General features: G+C 44.7%; 1 protein-coding gene across 1 annotated transcript; it reads right to left on the bottom strand.

Annotated features, from left to right (window-relative positions):
• Positions 1–11242: 11242 nt before the first annotated feature.
• On the bottom strand, positions 11243–20206 carry LOC142579242 (uncharacterized). Its single transcript, XM_075689255.1, has 4 exons — positions 20118–20206; positions 17967–18244; positions 17282–17506; positions 11243–11485 (listed from the first exon to the last, which is right to left on the bottom strand). The coding sequence occupies exons 1-3, from the start codon at positions 20127–20129 to the stop codon at positions 17296–17298; spliced, it is 501 nt and encodes a 166-aa protein (XP_075545370.1). The 5' UTR covers positions 20130–20206; the 3' UTR covers positions 11243–11485; positions 17282–17295.
• Positions 20207–22283: the final 2077 nt, after the last annotated feature.

Genomic DNA, 22283 nt, shown 5'->3' with positions numbered 1-22283 from the left:
GGTATGGGTTTACCGCTGTCTCCCACTATTCAGTTCCACAGTGTAAATCACAAAATATGAGCGTTGTCTCGGCTTTTATTTATGGGATTCAAGTTTCCGAATCGAGGCCGAGCATTCGAGAAATATAACCAGCGAATATGAAATATTTTCTTATTTCTAAACAAAGTCCAATGTAAAGTTGGCTTGGAATCCGTTTGCTTAAAAAGGAGGCTTATGTACATATTTTATTACAGATATGCATTGCGCTTTTAAAGCGACATCCAGTCAAGTATGAAATAAATTAAAACACGTGTTTTCAGTTATGTGGCGCACCACGACAATGACCGTAATCAAAACAAGAAAACAGCCTGACACCAGATGCACGTAGAGTACTGTGTTCCTCGAAAGAGAGAACCGTTACACTATGCCACCAAAAAAGAGGGGGGAGGGGGAGAAAAGGGGGGATGAAAATAGGGGGATACTTGTCAAATAATATTTTTTTTGCATAAACTGAGACAACAAACTCGTACAAAGGCTAAAAACGAGGCCTATTTATTCAATGAATGGCAGAGGTAATGTGCCCCATGAGTTTACTGAGGAACTGATACGTCTACACGACAAAACGCGGCTCTCATACAGCAGAATAATAACTAGCAGTCATCACTTGTATCGGTCTCTCTCGAATGAACGTTGTTATCCCTTATTTTCCAAGTTATAAGTGTTCGAAGATTTTGAATACTTAATTGCTGAACCGAATACTAATTGAATAGCAAAGACTATTCGATGCGTAATCAAAATTCTGAATGTTTGCATACCCAAAGTTGTAAGTTGTAGCCGTAGGTGGGGTTTAGCCTGACGATCAAGGCCGACAATATCAATGCGTTGTTTCACCCCATGTCCATCAAACCAGTCTCTCTTAAGAATGTAATAAGAAGACGTAAAGCCTCTTTGCGGGCTATAACTGATCCTTCTGGAAACACAAGGTGTTGCAGGAACGTGTGCGGAATGTTCTTTTTTTAGGTTTTCCAGAAGAGCGCCGCTTTCATCTTGGTGTTTCGGGCACACTCACGTTGATAGCCGTTGGCCAAGCCCGTCCTTTTGTTTCTTTCAAAACGCGTTTCTTTCAATTCTGGAACTTTTGACATCATGGACTACAGCAGTTCGAGCATGAACAGCAGTTTTCGGAACAGAACGGGAAATCGGGAAGTTTAGGTTGGTTCATGGTTACCGGCAGCTCGAACGACGAGGACAGAAAAATAAGCCACAAAGGATGCATGGGCGCTGAACTTCAACTGCAATTTAACCGTGAACGAAATGTAGTCGAAAATAAGCGCCCGTCCGGTGTTGTTCCTTTCATTGTTGTCGTTGTTCGCACTGCCCGTAACCATGAACGGTTTTCTGCATTTCTGCTCTGATGATGGCCTCGCAGTCGGCTACGATACGGTTAGGAATATTCGGTACAGTATGCCAACACGCGAATTAGTGACAAGCTTTTGAGATACGTCGCTCTCGTGTTCAACGAAGACCTATCATGGCATTCAAAGCTGCGTGATGCAGGATTTCTCAAGTTTGCAATAAACGCAATAACATTACTATTGCGTTTTATGCCGCAACATTATCACTATCCAAATTATTACGAAGTGACTAACTCTTAGATCAACAGTGTGGAGTGGGTGCAAGCTTCTCAGCCAAGTTTTTTCTTTCTTTCTGTGGCCTATAGGGACAGCACTACCGGCACGTTTAAGTTGTTCTTTATCTACTAACATAGGCCACAGTTTACGTGAGTTTTCTGTCTATATTCGTCAATAACATAGTCTTACTGCTTGACTCTTCGAAGACAAGGTCCATTTGCACTAAACAACATAAGACTCTTGCTTTGTGACGAAATTGATTTTGCCTGCACCATGATAATTTCAACTAGAACAAGATTGCTTAGCTCGACTAAGCAAGCCGTAAAGTTGCATGAAAAGCTGTATGACGGATTCTTGGAATGCTTTGCGGAGTTGTTGAATGAACGTGACGTCTGTCGTAATGCGACTTACATTAGAGATAAAAGGAGGAACAAATCGTCGGCGCAACTGCATAACTTGAAGCCAGCCTTACGGGTTGCAGCCCTGTGTCTTTGTTTCTGAACGGCACCACTTTTTAAAGCTTTCTGTGCCTACACTCCCCAGGATTTTTTCCGCTATATGACGAAATCAAACGGAATTCCTAGTCAGTTCCAATGTTAGCTTAAACCTGAAAAACTAACAAAAAAAAGGAAATAGATGAAATCTGCGGTATTATGTGCCAAAGCCACGATTTTATTATGAGGCACGCCGTAGTGGGGGACTCCGCATTAATTTTGACCGCCAGGAATGTTTAACGTGCCCCCAATGCACGGGACACGGGCGCTTTAGCATTTCGCCTGCATCGAAATGTAGCAGCCGCGGCAGGGATTTGATCCCGCGACCTCGTGCTTAGCAGCGCCACACCAAAGACGCTAAGCCATGGCAGCGGCTAACAACAAAATACAGTAGCCGTTGAATTTTCATGAGGTAATGAGGAAGTAGTCAAAGACAACAACACGAAGCGGGACTATAGAATACCATGAGACTGGGTGCTTCCATCGGGCTTTTACATTTTCCTTTTATATCTGCGACAATGCCAGTGCATGCGGGACCGCAGCTACAGACGGCCTTACGCTGTTATCTTACCATCGCTGCTTGTAACCATATCGTGTCTGGTTGCCTTAGCCCATTCCTCCGTTTCTTCAGCAATGTGCCTCTTTTAATGCATAAGCATTCCTAGGCGACTGACTCAGCAAACCTGTCAGTCGGTCTGTCGCTCCGTCCGTAACGCGTAACACGATTCGGTCCGTACAGAAAAAAAAGAACGGAATAAATTCGAAATAAAAAAATCGGAGAAAGACGTTAGCGGTGGTGAGTTTCGAACCTACGACCCCGCCCTGAGAAGTAGTGTGTTTTACTCACTGGGCAAAACACCCACTTTTTTCCTCCGTTACATGGAAGAATTTTATACAAAACAAGAAAAACGAAGTGCTAAAGAAATTTAAGGTGACTGAAAACATTCAGAAAGTCAGGCAAGCATGTGCAAGCGTCCAATAAACGCATCCAGACTGGCGGTGTTTCTTGTGCAACGTACACACTACGAACGTAAGCAGCAGATTCCCGAAAAAATGACTAAGTGCTTCGCGGTGCTTCAGCGTGCCTGTAGTACATTCTACTGGACCAAAGGCAATGTAGGCCAAGTAGTATACATGCACATGTCATATGGTAGGTGATAGGTATTTTTAAAGGCAGGAAAGGAATTGTATACACAATTCCTTTCCTACCTTTAAGAATACCTATCACCTACGGGGTGTGATACCTCCCCCGCTTTTCTTATTTCTTTGGAGAATGCACCAGAAGAACACGGCGTCCCTACAGTCTACAAAACAGGGATCAATCCTTTCAACAAGCGGACACAAACGAAAGTTTGTCTACCAAGGCACGAAACAGACCATTTTTTCCAACCAAGTTTTGACAGGAAAGGTTATCGAATGTAGCATAAAGAAAAAAAGTTTTGATCCCTGGAGGAATGATCACTCGATGGACATGCTTAAGTACATACAGGTAATAAGATTCCAGATATGGCGCATGATAATCGGGAAATGGAAACAGTGTGTCTGTGAATGCAGCAGAAATTTCCTTGCGGAAGGCAGGTAAAATATGATCCATACTAAAGCGAGCCTTTTAAATTTGAAAACCTTCAACAACTTCCTTCAAGAAGCTCCAAGGAGCAGTAGGTGCATCTGTGAGAGATGACGACACAACTATTTCTGAAAGGTCATTAATTAATCGAAGTTGCGACATCTCTCTTAGAAACGGGCTGCTTCTATCAGGAAAGAAGAATAACCGCGAGACAAGTTGTTCAACAAAAAGGTGAACCAGGCCAAGACCCTCACTCTCAAGAGAAAGAAAAGGTATTCACGCCGCAAAGCCTCAACACGTGGGCTCCATACATAGGTAGCAAACACACGATGGAAAGCTTGCAACCTAAGCCGCGAGCAGTGCAATGCCTGCAAGCAGGGCATAAGTCGAGCTGCTAGGAACACACTGCAAGCTTTAGCTCAGCTATATATGGACTACTGCCACCCCTGCCAGTCGTTAATCTCACGTTGTACTTCAGCGACTTCCGCTGAACAGTGAGAATTACTACTGCAATATTGACAGAGGGATACACCTAAGTACTTGAAGTGCTGCCTCCACTGAATACCTGCGAAGTGAGTGGGCATCGTATACCACAGGCCAAAACCTTGAACCATGACGTTAAGGAAGTGATGACAATGATATGGCAGTGTGACGGCGACTACATGACAACGACTGTGTGTCTTCGATGGCATTATGGCGATGGCATGACGTGAGTTGGATGACAAAGAAACGACCACGATGGCATCACGACCACGAACAGATAGCTAGTGTTCCTAACTGTTAGACAACTTGGACCACTGGGCTGGAGTAGAAGGCGTGACGATGACAGCATCACGATGAAGCTGGGATGGTGAAGATTGAAACACCACGACAGCATCACTATAGCGGTGTGATAGCGAATGCATGACGACTGGATGGCGACGATGGCGTGACGACGACGGCATGACGAATGTCGGATGACAAAGCTGGAATGATGGTGATGCAGCGACCACGAACAAATTACAAGAGCCCATATTTAGTGGTCCAAGGGGTTAGGCAACTTGGGCTGCTAGGTCGGGGAAGACAGCGTCACGACGGTGCCATTACGCGAGTAAGATATCACGAAGCTCGAAAGACGACATTGTAACGACCACGACGACAGACAGACAGACATACAGACAGACAGACAAATAGATAGATAGATAGATAGATAGATAGATAGATAGATAGATAGATAGATAGATAGATAGATAGATAGATAGATAGATAGATAGATAGATAGATAGATAGATAGATAGATAGATAGATAGATAGATAGATAGGCTCAAAACGGCTGAAGCTGGCAAGGAATGCTATTCACATTTAAAAAACGCAATCAAGCGTTCCAGCTGCCCACGTTCGTGCTATATCCTATTGCGTTTCATGTGCCAGGTACTGTAAGTCAGAGTTTTTGAAATAAGGGGGAACTCCGAGCTCTACTCGGTTGCATCTGTCGACCACAGTTTCTAGTTTGTTTTGTTTAGATTTCTTGAGACGAAGGAATGATACGCACACACAATTCTGGAGCAAAGTGTTGCCGTCATGATTTTCGCTGAATCGTGTTCCTTAAGGCGTAATTTGCGTTTGGTAATTGTGCTTAACATGCGTAGGCCTGATTATGTTGTGTGTGTGTGTGTGTGTGTGTGTGTGTGTGTGTGTGTGTGTGTGTGTGTGTGTGTGTGTGTGTGTGTGTGTGTGTGTGTGTGTGTGTGTGTGTGTGTGTGTGTGTGTGTGTGTGTGTGTGTGTGTGTGTGTGTGTGTGTGTGTGTGTGTGTGTGTGTGTGTGTGTGTGTGTGTGTGTGTGTGTGTGTGTGTGTGTGTGTGTGCGTGCGACGCACTTCACGCGATCTTCCCTTCCACCGCCTTGTAGCCAATAGAAAACAAAAATTTTAACGACCCGTGCGTGTGGGAGGAGGAAGTCTTCTAGATGTAGCTTTATAGAACCTTTGCTAAGCTCGGCGGTTCTGCGGTTTGAGTACTACGACGCACTCTCTCTTCTCAAGAGAGCAGTGCAGGCCCACCATCTGTGCGAGTATGCCTATAGTGTTTAGTCATTCCTGTAGAGTCGATTCTTGCTCCCCGCCGTTGCCACTGGTGCACCGAAGAATGATGTAATCCGTATGGCGCAGCTTTAGGACCTGGTGGAGATTAAGTGGAAATTTTTCATTGCCATAGTAAAAAGCATCCGTCAGGGGATCGCACCATCGCAATTTTCCTTCATCTACGGGAAACTGTTGCGTTCGTTCACTGTTAAGCCGCATGGGGCTGGTAGGTCTGTCAGTAAGGAAAGGAAACTATTCATATGTTGGAGCATCCGACATCCGGGGTTCATGTTAGCCAACTTTGCAGAATGGCGTTGTGCTGGACTTTGTCAAAGGCTTACGTTGATGTCTACATCCACGATCGTTCGAAGTTGCACTGGACTAGCTGTATTATAAGTTTCTTCATCAATCGGGGGGGGGGGGGCACGCACATCTTGAGTGCTGACGTGCTTTCGCAAGCCAAGAAGACCGCGAGATATCTAGTCTATTATTTAGAGATGTGATTCCAATCATGCTAAAACGCTCTTTTTCGTTCGTTTACCCATGCAAGACGTCATTGAGATGAGGTGCATGATTTGTGCTCTATTAAGAAGCTTTCTCGGCTTGTCTATTATGCTTACGTACGCCTGCTTTCATTCGATGGTGTTTTACCTGTATCCTATACTCTCATTGAACATAGTTAAGAGTTGTTCCTGTCAATTATCTGGCCGATTCCACATGATACCATAGGCAATTTGTCAGGTCCTGGGGTAGTATTTTCCTGCAGTAATAGCAGGGTCGTTTTTAGCTCTGTCAGGGTAAATTGTGCATCAATGCCCGTGTTCTGCGCATTTCGTTGAAATTCAGTTTAAATGGGCTGTGGGTTAAAGGCTAGGTAGTGGGTATATTGGATGCCGTAAAGTTAAAGAAATGAATTCACGTGCGAAAACCCCGACCTCACTATAAGGCACGCCATAGGGGGTTACTCTGGAATATTGTAACTGGATTTTCTTAACGGGCATCCAATGCACGGGACATGAGCCTTTTCGCATTCCACCCTCATCGTAGTGTGGCCGTCGCGGCCGAGCTCGAACTGGCGACGTTGTTCTCCGCGGTGCCCCTTATAGACACTGCACTATACCGCAGCGGGTTAAGTCGTCTATTGCACAGCCTTCTTATAACCGGTATCATTGTAAAGCCTGTTTTGGATTTGGTTTCCCAAGCTGTTAGTGCAAGAAAGCAGTGCCACACCCTGCAGTTTATAGCTGTACATCTATTTCATGGCAGAATTTGGTCCAGTGTTATGCAGCTAAATGATCAGCGTATTGTTGGGTTTCCTCGGTACTTTGGTATATTCTGCACTGCAGTTCCTGATTGCATTTGTTGTTCTGGCAGCGCTGTACTAGGCATCGCCACTTCCTCCGGAGGCTGCAGCAACCAAGTGCCGTCTGACTGCCAAGCAAGTGTGCCGTGCCACCTGTGGTAGCGAGTATCAACCAATATCTAATGGAGACGAGCTCAGCATCTCTGCCCTGTTATCGTTCTGCGCTAGGCTTGGACTCACTCGGCTGGCGCTTTGTAACTGTGATCAAGAATAAATCCTGTTAAATTTGAAATTACTGAGCTACTCCAAGTAAAAGCACCATGGATGTGAGGAAGCTATAGACTATCTCTTATTCCAAGGACCCCGTTTTGCATCATTCCCTCTACAGTAAGTTGACTCGACTAGTCGCCAGACATTCGAGAAAATTGCGAGCAGACGCCATCAAAATCCATGAAATCAAAGAGAGCTGGTGCGAGAATGTCAAGACGGCATCGCCACCTGCCTTTCCTTTTTGCCGTTCCACGCCTCTTCTTGTGGTACGAGTAGAGGTTTTCGTATTGTAGGAGGGTGAGCTAAAAATGCAAGAGAAATCATATTATAGCGTAAGCTGTTATGGGCTCATTCCAATAGCCGTTTCGATTGGCGATATTGTCCGCCGCCACCGGTGTCCATGGAAGCTATCGCCAGGAATGAGGGAAAAAATACCGAGTTCGCGCAGGAGTAGAGTCCCGGCACTCTTCAGGGGTTTAAGCTACTCTACCACTGCGTCACGCCAGCGCTTGCTAGCTGCCGCGAAAACATGCCCTATACATGCGTCCTAGCGCGCGAGGAGTCGCGCGATTAAACACGCGATGTGAGATGCGCGCTGCGCAGCGTCTGTACGTGCACACTCTGCATTGCAGTTGCATATTATTACACCAGATGGCACGTCATGTAGCAGTTGCGTAGGTTGCGGTACAAGGTAGATAAGTTTTGACGAAGAAAAGGAAGAATAAGAAGATGTACACAAGACTGCAAGATAGAAAAACATGTATAGCATATTTGACTAAATCAGGCAGGCTAGGTGACGATTTGTCAACGCTCCACCTCAAAGAGGAAGACACTAAATCATCATCAGCAGCAGCATGTTTCCGCAGTGCTTGCTAGCTGCCCCGTAAACATGGCCCATGTATATATATATATATATATAGACGCGTCCTAGCGCGCGAAGGTTCACGTGATGTGAGATGCGCTCCGCGTAGCGTCGATACGTGCACACTTTATATTGCAGTTGCACATTGTTGTGCCTAGTAGCACGCCATGTAGCAGTTGTATAGGTAGCGGTGCAAAGTAGATAGAGAAGTTTTGACGAAGAAAAAGAAAATTAAGGACATGCATACAAAAACTCAGTTCCCTTCCACTCTGTGAAGAAGCACGATCAGTGAAGCTGTGTATGTGGGCTCCTTAATGGCGAACTATAACTCCGCCGCGGGTCGATTCGTCATTTTACTACCTTCGGGATCGGCCCACGTATGGGGAATGCTTAACGCCTGCTTCACCTCCGCCGCGGGTCGGTCCGGCATTGCACTATCTTCGGCATTTTTTTCTACATGCGGACACGACGGTGTGGAAAGTAGCCCTTACCAGCTTGGCTATAACTGCTAGAATGAAAAACATGTATAGCGTACTTTATTAAATCAAGCAGGCCAAGGGACTATTTGTCACCTCCCTGTTTCAAGGGGGATGCCAATAAATCATCATCATTATCAGCAGCAGCCACAGCAGGAACATCGCATCGTGCCACTTGTCACGCCATGTGAGACGCGTGGCGCATAACGTCGACAGGTGCAAATTTCCCATTGTAGTTTCCTTGTACTCCACCAGGTGTCACGAATGGTAAATCTTTCATCGTATCGGGTGACGTGTCAAGGGATGTGACCTGTGCGCTGTGTAGTATCGATCCCTGTTTACTCTACGTACATGTTATGGCGCCTCCTCCTAATGTACGAACCATTGCTGAAGAAGCGAATCGTAAAGTTGCGTGCACGACTGCAACCAGGCATCGTTGGGTTCAGCAGACCGCTGTGCGGAGAGTAGCAGGAGTCGCATCTCGCCGTCGACCGCGGGCGGACTGACAGTTCGTTCTCGTGAACACGACGCAAAGAAATTTCGCCGCTGAGACCCTCTAGTGCGTGCTGCCAAAAATGAAGCTCCTAGGGAGCCGCTCCTCTAGCTTATGCTGTGACTGTAATACGTGTGCCGCGCAGGCCTGTGCCTTATTTTTCGCTTCAGTATCCCTTCTCAACTTTACCCATCTACCTCACAAAAGTGTTTTAATGAGTCAGATTACAGGTGTACCATCAGAAAATATAAAATGCTTACATTCGTGATTGAAATTAAAACTGAGCATAGTATTGTTAAATGAACAAAATGTGCTATGTCAGTTCACGAGGATCATCAAGTGGAGCCTGCAGAAGACTATTAGCTAATTCCATGGCCTTCGATATTTGCAACGATATATGTTTCACAGCCGATAAAGTTTACTGCTAATACTAGGGGTAACTCTGGCGCTGTGAATGTACAGCTATCATGGCAATGAGGGGTAGTACAAGGATTTGCCTAATACTCAGGCTTGCGACGTTATTTCTTGCACGTCGCCTTTTCAACATTTCAAGCAATCGTACCTACTTTAAGCGAAACAAGGCCTTAAGTATCTGGGCTCACGCACAATCATTGCGAATTGTTGCATTTATAACGCAACAGTTTGTTGAAGAGGGATCATCTCGCATATTCACAAAGCCGTTTCTAGCCAGAAGAATGAAGATTAAGCATATTAATGTACTAGAACCATCAATCTCCTGCAAGCTGGCCGAACCGCCATACTTTCCACTCCTCTATACACGAGTGTCATGGTTCCCTCCAGAAGAAAGGGGATTAATCGAGGGGCCCGATTTTTATTAGTCATATCATAAGAAGCCAACAAACACTGACACCAAGGACAACATAGGGGAAATTACTTGTGCTTAATGAATGAAATAAAGAAACGATAAATTAATGGAAATTAAAGTGGATGAAACAACAACTTGCCGCATGTGGGAACCGAACACACAACCTTCGCATTTCGCGTTCGATGCTCTACCTATTGAGCTACCGCGGCGCTGTTTCCCCATCCACTTTCTTGGGTATTTATGTGTCCTAGTAGAACCCTGGGAGTGTTAGCCAGCGCCACCATTCACAGACCTTGGCGGCACGCGAAATGCGAAGGTTGTGAGTTCGGTTGCCACCTGCGAGAAGCTGTTTTTTCATCCACTTCAATTTCCATTAATTTATCGTTTCTTTATTTCACTCATTAAGCACAAGTAATTTCCCCTATGTTGTCCTTGGTGTCAGTGTTTGTTGGCTTCTTATGACATGACTAATAAAACTCGGGCCCCTCGATTAACCCCCTTTCTTCTCGTTTATTACATAACGAGGGTCTCGAATCCTGCTACATTGATGCCTTCAGGTAGCATATGTGGGTTTATTGACCAGTTGCCTTCACCCAAAAAGATCACGTTCTCGTGACGGCTGCGGCAAAAAGGCCGTTCCACGTTCGCCGCTAAGGTCTGTGAGTGGTCGCGCTGGCTAACACTCCCAGGGTTCTACTAGGACACATAAATACCCACGAAAGTGGACGGGGAAACAGCGCCGCGGTAGCTCAATTGGTAGAGCATTGCACGCGAAATGCGAAGGTTGTGGGTTCGGTTCTCAACTGCGGCAAGTTGTTTTTTCATCCACTTCAATGTCCATTAATTTATGGTTTCTTTATTTCATTCATTAAGCACAAGAAAATTTCCCCTATGTTGTCCTTGGTGTCAGTGTTTGTCGGCTTCTTATGATATGGTTCCCTCCAGTAGGATTTGCAGTCCCTCAATGCATCAATCTGCTGCGTTGAACCTACCCCTTTTGTATTTTATTCTATGCGTTATACATCTCAATCAATGTCACGTCAGTTGTCACCTTTCTGACTGTTAGGTTATTTCGCGCTGTTCCAGAGACAAACCAATACCCAATGCGATCAACTTTGCTACATAGTAAATTATCGTTGTCACGAAATGAAGCCACGCATTGAACGCTGAAGAAAATAAATATATTTATTAGAATAGCTGAATAGCGGTAGTGGTTTAAGTATATATATATATATGTATATATATATATATATATATATATATATATATATATATATATATATGCATGTATGTCTAGCAAAATATTGTTTCTTGGAAACAACTTTCAATGCGCCGTGTTTTATGAAAGCGCGCAGGGTTGTCTGTGCTTTCGACATCCCTCAAGTTATTTCTTTCTTCTCGTTCACTCTTCCTTCGGCACATATTCATTCTTTGATTTCATTCGATGTAATAATCTCATGTGGGACCTTCCGGATGACAGGTGTGAAGAGATGGTGACCTGCGGTCCGTGTACATCCAGCACGCCTGAAAACAAATGTTAGTGTTAGTTTAGTATACGAGTTACAGAAGACAAGAAGGAAGTTGCATACCGCAGTAATACTACTGCGTTTACTTCAGATACGACACATCTCCTGTACTCTCAGTTATTTGAAGTACTCACAGTCACCTTTGAGTTATTGTTTTGGATTTTACAGCAAATTAATGCCAGGATTCAGAGTGACTGTTTGTTCGGTATGTCATGGTGCTGATCGTCATGGTGTTCTACAAAATTTGGAGGACGCTTCAGCTTCGCCTTTAAGGGTCGAACGCGATAGCATTCAAATATCCCTGACTACCTCTCACGCTTCCCTGCCACTGCTGCTTATGTACCCTTAATGTTTACCGGGAAACGCTGGCGGCGAACGCTATGCACGAAGGCGAGCTTTCTGGTAGAAACGCGGCCTCTTGCACGAGCCGATTCCGGAAGTAGTGCTCAGCGTCGCCCAAAAAAACGCATCATTTTCAGGTTTCTGTTATTGTTTCGCACTTTTAATACTTCAGTCTGAGAAGATTTAACCTAAAAGGCATTTGCTGTCGGTATTTTGTTTCATGACATTCGTTTGTGCGCTCTCATTCTCAAAATTTCGAGCAATAACTTTTTCAAGAATGTAAGACAGGGTATGAGAAACTTTAGTGACAAATGGTGTGGCAATATAACCCGAATATACTGCATGCCTTATAGAAAGGTGTGGCATATTATGTACCTAAATTTATAGGGAAATTTTCGCTCCGTCGCCGGTAGCTGACGCCGACACCGGATTTTCTGCGACACGGGGCCCTTAAAGAGCTCCTCACCAGGTCTGGCCATTTTGAGCTGACAAGCGCAGAGCATACATTGCGCGATAACAATCGTGTCGGCAAAGTATTACATCGCTACGCGCCGCGGAAAGATCGGAAACTTCAAACCGAACGCCGTCTTTCCTTCTCCTCGCGGGCGCCGCTCTCCACGCCAGAGGATGACGTACACGTGTTAGTGCGGCTACGTGCACGTGTTAGTGCGGTTACGTGCACGTGTTCGCGCAGTGACATCGCTCGTCGTGACACGTTACTTTGAGAATTATTCAAGCCAACATCTGTTATTTGTGTAATATGTTGCTAGAATAGACGAATTAAAGCGTAGATAAAAAATAAAACACACAAACCAAATGGCTGCATGTTTTTGTTTTACTTCGCACCGCCGCAGAGAGATGTATTTACGTTTCGTCTGCTTCTTCCCACGTCGTGCAGTCGCGCGCGCAGACACCGCAACTATGTCATTTTCAACCGTGTTCCAGCGCGGGATCATGCTCTGTGATCCGCTTGTCTGCCTCAGTATTCGCGTAGCACAGACTTATACCGCTAGTCAGGTGTCCTCGTGCACAGCGCGCCAAATCGTGTGCGGCGCGAAACGAGACAATCACAACAGCTCGCGCGTGACGCCGTCAGCGGAAGTGCGCAGCACCGCAAGAAAGTAAGGACAAAAAGAATGAAGGCGGGGCCCGTGACGTATGCATCACCCGATCCTGGAGGTACGCTGTAGGGAACGCAGGGAAGGAATTTCGCTTGCGGAGGCTAGACCGGGCAAGTAGAGGGAGAGTCTATGCTTGCAGTGAAGCTCGCCTGCTGAAATCACGGATTCCCGGCACTGAAATATTTCTATCTCAGCTATTAATTAGCCTATTTGAAATTTTTTGCGGCAGAACGCTCCCTAGAGGACACGTAACAACTTCCAGCGTACAATGAAAATTTTATATGGGACCTGGTGAGGGACCCCTCAACGCAAATTCCGCGCACGTCGCAGTTCGCAAAAACGAAGTTGTACCGTATGTGACGATGAATACAGGATAGATAATAGATACTTTCTTAGATTTCTGCTGCTCAGGCAGTAAATGGTGCTAGTTATTGAAATTAAAGAGAAACAGATGCCACATTATATACTGTAAACCAATTTGCACACTTAGCAGTGTAAACTTATAGCCTTAAGGGTTCTTAAGGTTGCAAATCAAACTGACCCTTACATCCATAAAAGGTTTAAAAATGTGAGTTGTTGACAGAAAGCACCCTTAGGCGTAAGAATCGATGTACAGTGATATTCCTTTTAATTACGGAGCGCACATGTGTATACGTGACTTGATTTTGCAAGTTCTGTCCAGTGGTGATGCGCAAAAAAATATCTGGACATTGCTGTGCGGGTAAAGACCTGAGTACTCAATATGGCCTCATTTCAGTTCACCAAACGGAGTATTGCTACACACGACTATTTTGGAGATGGCACTACTATGTTTGATGGGAAACTCGATGTGTTATAGGTTTACGACCTACATGGTAATGTAGTCGTAAAACCTGCACTTTGGAAATAGTACGCCTACATGTGCAGGAAGGGCTGGCTGGTGGCCGTATTTACTATATCTGGGGTCATATAATCCTATAATAGGGATGCAGTACGTCTAAGCAAACAAATAAATAAATAAATTATCATGTGCTTTTTGTCTGCTCTTTTTTTTTTCTGCACGGCGCTCACAATTTGGCCGTCCTTTTGGTTATTGTTGTCATGTGGATTATGCTCGTACACTGTGCTATTGAGCGCACGTACGAAAAAAATAAAGTGGTGTGGCAACATGCGACAAGGTTGCTTCTTATTGTTATTCTCCCTTAGAATAATTGAAGAGCTTCAAGAAATCAGCTTAATGAAATATTAGCTGGCCCACTTCAAATTCAGAGCCGGACGAGCAGGCTGTTCCATATGTCGTAGTGATATCGTTGTCTGAAGAAATATATTTTGCCTCAATCTCACTGACTTTTTCAACAAGTTTTACCCCTCAGGGACACAACGAAGCACTTATTTGCACAGCACCCGTAAAACTAACTCAGGCAGGAGCATCAACGCGCAGTGAAATTATCTAACCTACAGCACCCTTGCCTTATTCGCAGATTGAGAGCGAGGAGTATTTTCCCCGTTTTAAATGCGTATGCATTTCTGTGCCTACCCAACGACGAAACCTGTCTTTCACGTAAGCCGTGCTTACGGTGCTCACGTGAAGGAAAAGCAGAAAGACTACTTAAACAGATTCAAGAGAAAGAGGGCACGCAAGCGTGGTCTACCTCTGACAAGAAGATGGCAGTGTGATCCCTTATATTCACCGGGTGTCACACCACCTGAGAAAAAATTGCCCAATGCGGCTATATCTGGGTTGTATGCGCTGCGCCAAACAGGTTGAGCAATCTTTTCCGGAAAATGGGGCCAGAGCCTGCAGATAAAGCTAGCTGTGAGAAGAAACACAGGGAAAGGTAGGTAGGCTGCAGCATACCATATCCCAATGACAAGCGAAGCAAGCTATGGTGGCCATACTGGTAGAAGCCTTAACGATAGGCTACGCGAGCATAGGAATAAAGTAAGCAAGGACCAACCCGATGGTTTCCTTGCAGTTCAATGCAATAAGTGCGCCTGCGGGCCTCTCTTTAGTGAAACTGTTATTCTGGATAGGAGTGCAAACAGAATGACTATAGGGTAATCATCGAATCATAATACATAGCCATGTATAAAGACGCACGTGTCAGCAAACTTTCCATCGCTTTATCAACAAAAGAGAATTTTCGCGCATGTCATAAATGCATACCACGAGCCTTCCGTTGGCGCGCGTGTTTTTAAAGCAAAGCTTTCTTTGCCTGTTCTCCCGACTTTCAGGGTGCTGCTGCTGCCGCTGTGGTGTTGTTCGCGCGCGCCACTGGGTTTCTTGCAACAGCACCAGGTGACGCTCGCCTGCGCGCCGCCCTAGAGTTACTGTATATGCTACCTTTGGTAGCATATACAGTAACTCTACGCCGCCTGGCTGGCCCCACCGCGGCAGTGTTTCAGAGTTTGTGCGCATGACACGTTGTGGACTTGCTTTCCTATGCGACAAAAATGCATTTGCTGGACTGTGGCACTCGCGCGCTGGGCTGTGATAGCGTAGACATTACAATCGTCCATAGCCTGAAGACAGCGCTTGGAGGTGGCTTTTCAGCATCGCGATGACCACGTATGGAGAACGAGCACTTAAACACGGGACCAAAGAATGGCTCCAAAGCGTGCACTCAGCGTCGAGGACATTCAGGCCCACAAACAGTGTCGCGCGGAACGCCTCTAACAAACACGTCTCCCGGTGTGTTCTGTGGACAACGCAGACAAGCAGCAGTGCAGCACGCAAGGTAACGTTTAACATCAATTCAGCACTCTCATATAGGACTAAACGCTGAAGAAATTACACATTCGCCGCCAACATCACCGCCAATTATCGTCAATCAAAGCAAACAGCATACAAATTTTCGCTTACATAGATGCCCACAGTGCGTAGAATCCGCAAATTTTTCTTTCTTTCTTTCTTTCTTTCTTTCTTTTTCCTGTTTTTATTTGCCTTTGCTTACATTTTCGGAACACGTGTCCAGTGACGCACCTATTGAAGGATGCATTTACTCCTCATTTCTGCAATAAATCTCTTGTTAAAAGTTATCGCTGTGTGCGTGTATCTTTGTTCCTTCCTTCCGTCGTAGATGCGCTACGCGAATGTCATTTAATATGACGCAACAACAAGCCCAATATACAACCTTGCGACACTGTTCTAGTCCGCCCTCAGCACAAATGGCGTTGGTGTTGCTATGCTTCTTGACCACATGCGGGCTTAGTGCCACACTTCGAGAGATGTCTGGCTGCACATCGCGCTTACGTGCACTCTTTACTTTTTTCTTTCGTCCCTCCTTTTATCAGCTTTACTTTCATTTATCCACTTACCCCCCCGAAGGGTAGCCAGCAGGTCTATAAGCTGGCTAACCTCCTTGTCTCTCCCTTATTCGTCTCCTTGTCCTGCATCGATGTGGTAATGTACAGCAGCAAAGTTTTCTAAGTAGGAAACGCTATAATATATCCGTCGAAGCATATTTTTTCCTTGCCTCTAGGCCTGCCATAAAACATACTAATAAGATATGTGATTGCTATAAGAAGGCACTGAGCTTCAAATAGATGTAGTAGCGAGTTTGTAGTATCCACGCGTGAGTGCAAGCGGCCCTTCTTTCTTCATCAATGTTCGCATTTTGTATCAACGTAGAAAGTACCATGTATTCTCTTTCTTTCTTTCTTTCTTTCTTTCTTCCTTTCTTTCTTTCTTTCTTTCTTTCTTTCTTTCTTTCTTTCTGTCTGTCTGTCTTGAAGCCACCATGTGCCAGCGGCCAGAATGTATGCACACCATGACTGCTGACAACCAGGAACAAGTTGCTTTTCTACAGTTATATTTCTGGAATGATGCACCTCATTTGGAAAAGGCAACAGAGAATGTGATAATGTAAAAAAAATTATAAAGTTTTTGTCCCGTGCTCATCGTTTTGACAAGGCAATAAATGTTCTCGACGAAAGCCCTCATGATCAAGCTGGCCTTGTCGTAAAGAAAAGCAAGGCTTACGACAAAGTCGACTTTGTTGTGATGGCAGGAACACAGGCGGCACAGCAAAAGTTTCTATCGTGATGGCAGAAATTTTTGCCTTTGTGACACATGCACAAAAAAACAAAAACAAGAACATTGTGTTGCATTTGTTTCGCTGGGTTTTTATACCAAGCGCCTTTCCTTTTCCTGTACGTAGTGTGCCGAGAACATTTATGGGCAATAACTATATGTCATTCCTATAGCGCTTCTTTTCTTCCTCATCACAGTGCCACCAAAGGCAAAAATATGTAATTTCATCGTAAATGGGTTTGGCGTCTTCAGCTAACAAAATTAGTGATTTGTGGGAGACACTGAAAAAAGAGTGATGCAACCATGGTGCAAAACGCACCTAGACAGATTGGCTCAGCCGGAGAATCCGGAGCTGTACTGCTGGCCTCCGGATCCCTGCTCCTGGTTCTTGTACTCGTTACCATAGCTGGACTGCCCCATGGCCCGGTTGGCGCCCGCATTTTCGCTAAGGCCAAATGTCTCGCGGTCACCATACGTCTGCACGTTGCCATATTCACGTCTCTTCGAGCCACCAACATTGTAGTTGAAGCCACCTTGGCCATACCTGAGAACAAGAAAACAAATTATACTATCTATCTATCTATCTATCTATCTATCTATCTATCTATCTATCTATCTATCTATCTATCTATCTATCTATCTATCTATCTATCTATCTATCTATCTATCTATCTATCTATCTATCTATCTATCTATCTATCTATCTATCTATCTATCTATCTATCTATCTATCTATGTCTGTCTGTCTGTCTGTCTGTCTGTCTGTCTGTCTGTCTGTCTGTCTGTCTGTCTGTCTGTCTGTCTGTCTGTCTGTCTGTCTGTCTGTCTGTCTGTCTGTCTGTCTGTCTGTCTTCAGCACAGTTTGGGGTCCAGCCTTGCTTTCAACTTTCTGAAAGTGATCACGGAAATAGCTCAAATGGGCTGGGCCATCGACATATATTAACAGCTCAACTAGTGTTATTCATCATCAGTACAAAAAGGGCATGAAGAGCGCTTCTTCCTACCGGTCACCCTGAGCGCCCGTCTGGAAGCTGCCACCCTGGTTGAAGGCACTGCCGTACTGGCCACCTCCCTGGCCGGGCCCGAAACCACCGCCAAAACCTGGGCCTCCGCCAAAGCCTCCGGGACCACCGAAGCCGCCACCCTTTTTGAAGCCACGACCGTGGTGGTGTAAACGACCATGTCTGGTCCTGCCTTCGATTTCTTCTTCTTTCTTTTCCTCTGCTGGGGCAGGAGCTGCGAAGACCACTGCCAGGGCAGCCACGAGCAAGACGAAGGCGAACTAGACGCAGTAAAGAGAGGACAATGTTGACCTTATGAGTAATAGTTATAAGTAACAGAGTTATGAGGGTGCGTGTGATTCCAGTGAATAATAGAATACGTGAAGAAAGCAAATAGACAGGACGCACATATGCAAAACGGTCCCTTTAGAAATAGTCCAGAATTCTCGGCTCGCAAGCGCACATGTTCAAAATTAGCATCAGATTTGTTAAATAGTATTTCACTTCAGGCCTCTTCAATCGGGAGCTTTATTCGTCAGATTGTCCAAAATAAACAATTCCTTTGCGCCTGGCAGGGGGGTGAAACCCTTCATCGAGAGGAGACGATTTATCCCGGCCGTGCGTCTCTGGCTATACAGATTGGGCTGCTTTTGACTAAACAGGTTGCGGCCCAAAGTTACTTGAGCCATGGTTAGATTTAACCTAAAGCACAGTTTCGAGTAGTACGGAATGCCTGTCTTGCTGCTTTCAATATCGTCGAGATTAGGCCTTCGCACACTGTCTTATTTTCCGTCTTCATTTAGCTATTCCCATCCCATGATCTGCCACAATATAGTTTCCTTCTCGAGTAGCGACGAAGAGCACACAGAATGACCGTTTCCCGATTGCACTTGCTTTACGTTGTATCAGTCGTCGTGCGACTGCGAATCGTTGAAAGAACGTTCACATAATAGGACAATCGTTCATGCGCACTGACGCAAGTGGAGGCACAAAAAGCAGTCCCCCGCCTGGGGGGTACCACTATCCGCCTTCATTATCCACCGCCTCCTTCAGCCTCAGACCGGTTCCGTTAGACATCCACTGTGACGGTATGTCTAGTAGAAGTGTCACACTGTTGCTGCACAACAAAACTAGTAACACTAGGGCTTATCGACAGGTGATGAGACAAATGTCGGAATCCTCTAGCGTGTTTTGGTTACCGGTTCTGTTTGAACCAATCCTCACGCAGCTACATATTGACGCCTTCACCCCTGTGCGTTTTATTGCGTCAACCACACATTGAAATTACTCCAAGCTATACGCACCTGCATTTTGGACCTGCGCATCTGACAGCCGAATTTCTGTTTATGATCAAAAGATGGGTAAGGCTTAGTACCGTATAGACTTATCAACAAAGACGTTTGGCATATATCGAGATCTGTAGGTTCTCATCGAGCTAGACGCAGACCGTATCTTACATCTATCCGGGCGTATTAACTGCGATGTTCAAAAAAATTAAAAGTAAACAAGAAAAACAAATTACCCTCTGGGCCATGTTCCAATAGCATTAATCGAATTTCTTTACATCTACGGAGTTCTCAACTTCCCAGCTAAAACCAATCTGAGTACTTGAAAAGAATCACAGCTGTTTCCTTCTGATAGTTACTATGTAAAAAAATACAGGATTAGATTCTACATACAACTGATCTACTTCACGAATGTACAAGAAGCAAGGAATCATTACTTAATAAAACTGGCATTTTGCAGAGCAACTTAACAACACAGCTTTCTTTCCTTTCTTTCTTTTTTGTAATATTCGAAACACGGAAAAACAGCACTTCGCAATGCTCTCCACCGCGACTTGGTAAAGGAGAAATCGGAAAGCACACAGAAATGAAGCATGTTATGTAGCAGTCTAAAGCAGTCTTTCTCTTTTCTTTTTCTCTTATTTTTTTTTTGTTCAGCCACCTTCGGAGATAACCAATATGTAAAACATCACCCACTTCTAATTTCACGCTGTTATGCAAGGCGTCCATACAAACAGAAGCCTTCGTAGCGCTAATTTCATCTTGTATTTTTTCAATCATTCTTGCATTAAAAAAGACGCTTCAGAAACAGCCTGATTACATCCGGTATGCTATAAGTGAACGTCATGCAAATAGCGGTTATACTTACAATGCGACGCATGTTGGGAACTAAAAGGGGGACACAGACACAAATGAAACTGGAGGCAGCTCGGAGACGGCGAGCGGAGGTCTTGGCAACTGGAGGCGGAAAAAAACGTTGCTTTTATAATCGTCTCACTCTGTGACATCAAGAGAGTGCGGGAATTCCCCTCTTCCCGCCGCTAATCGGCAACGGTGCCGGCGTACAACAACCTTCTCGCATGGATGTACGCCAAGCGCGTGGCAAGGTGGACGTTGCGAAAGGACTGCGTACCCTTGCGCGCAGCAGCTTCCTTTCTTGTACACTCCTGCGATGGAAATGAATGCGCACTCCGCGGAGACGCGCACGTGCAGGTAACCACGGGACCAAGTTGTCGGCACAACGAGATGGAGAAGTGAAGGAAGCAGAAGTAAACCTATTTTTCCCAAGGAAGAGATAGAGACACATAGAAACAACGGCGGAGAAAGGACCTTCACACAAATGAGAGAAACGCGACGACGATTCCGAGATTCCAGGTCGAGATGCGTCCATTCGAAGATGTAGCCTAGGTGTCGCATTGTTTAACTCGTGTCACCTGGAACAAAACTCAAGACGAAAATGCCTGCAACAAATCTACTATTTCGTGGCTGGTCTTTTTCTGTAAGTTTCGTATGGATATTACTTAGGTCACACAGTCTGAGCGTCTCGGAAGCAAGCGAGAGTAAAGAAAAAGAAAAACCAGGTCCCGCGGTGTTCTCAAAACTTCCCTAACGTAACAGCCTTCCTTCATTGGCCAGCCTTCTGGGCACTCGGCACTTACGATAGGCATAATTGCATAACTAAACATGCATAACTAAGCGAGAGCTATTTTTTGTTTTCTGCGCCCTACTGAAGAAAAGCGGTAAGAATAACAAGAAAAGAAAGAAAAGAAAAGAAGTCACGCAACACAATTATGTGCGGGTCATGACCTGCAGTTGAATGGTATTGGCTACCACAGATATTTGTTAGAATCATTTCAACCTGTATCAGAGTGAAAAAACGCATGGTAACCATAAAAACGAAGTCGTGATAAACCAAATAATGTACACTTCTTTTGAATACGTCTTCTTAATCAACTTCAGAGAGATTTGACGTATCTGGGATCTAAGTATCTTGTAACCGCTTCTACAAGGAAACGGTCTGTTAAGGTGGCTTGCAGATGTCGTATGAATATGGCAATGGTATTAAATGATGCTTCATCGTGCCGACAGTACGCAGCAATAGTCAGCAACTGAGGATAAACAAAAAACTACTATATAAGTAGCCGTAAACGGGGTTGGATGCGAGACTCTGTGTCGGCCTCTGCCGTGCCGTCGCCGAGTGCTAGCGCCCTCAGCCAGATAGCGTGAAGCACCCGAGGTCGAGGGGTTCACAAAGTTTGTTGATTGGAATCCTTCGTGTTTTTTTTCTTTTTTTTTCTTTTTTTAACATAGGTACGCCATCAGGCAATATAATGAGAAGAGCTTGGTGGCGCATCCCACTGCCACGTTCTTAAGGGGGTGCTCATAGAATCCGTCCATCCATCCCAGCAATGGTCAAAAGAAAAGGTCATTGACGAGGAAGGGTAAAGCAACGGAGGGAGTGACCATAAACGTATCATTTTAAAAATGGGATATTTATTTATTTATTTATTTATTCCAATACCTTCAAGGTCCGGGCAGGCATTACATAGGGGGGGAACAACAGTAAGCACAAAGCAACGCAGCACTACGATGTGTACAGAAGTCATTGGCCGTTAACAGCATGTTGAAAAGAAAACTCCAAATACGAAGACAGTTAGCAACAAGCACCAAGAAGCATTAAATTTTTACAGGTTAGCATTATATAATGCTAACCTGTAAAGATTTAATGCTTGTTGGTGCTTGTTGCTAACTTTCTTCGTATTTTGAGTTTTATATACATATATATATATAAATATATATATATATATATATATATATATATATATATATATATATATATATATATATATATATATATATATATATATATATATATATATATATATATATATATATATATATATATATATAAAGAAGGGGGGAAGGCAAGGATTAAGGTTACAGCTCAAAGTGACGCTTTAGGCTGATTACAAACGCTTCGTAATCAATGACAGATGTAGTGATGTCAGGCAGAAATTCCATTGGCGGATGGCGA

Source organism: Dermacentor variabilis, chromosome 1, assembly GCF_050947875.1.
Source record: "Dermacentor variabilis isolate Ectoservices chromosome 1, ASM5094787v1, whole genome shotgun sequence".
Classification (NCBI taxonomy): domain Eukaryota; kingdom Metazoa; phylum Arthropoda; class Arachnida; order Ixodida; family Ixodidae; genus Dermacentor; species Dermacentor variabilis.
Note: the sequence above shows the minus strand (reverse complement) of the source record. Positions and strands in the feature narration are given on the sequence as shown.

What these genes read in the sequence shown, in the direction of transcription:
- LOC142579242 (XM_075689255.1), bottom strand. An exon ending in ACGGGCGCTCAGGGTGACCG is followed by an intron (nt 17,507 to 17,966) that starts GTAGGAAGAAGC and finishes TCTTGTTCTCAG; the next exon opens with GTATGGCCAAGGTGGCTTCA.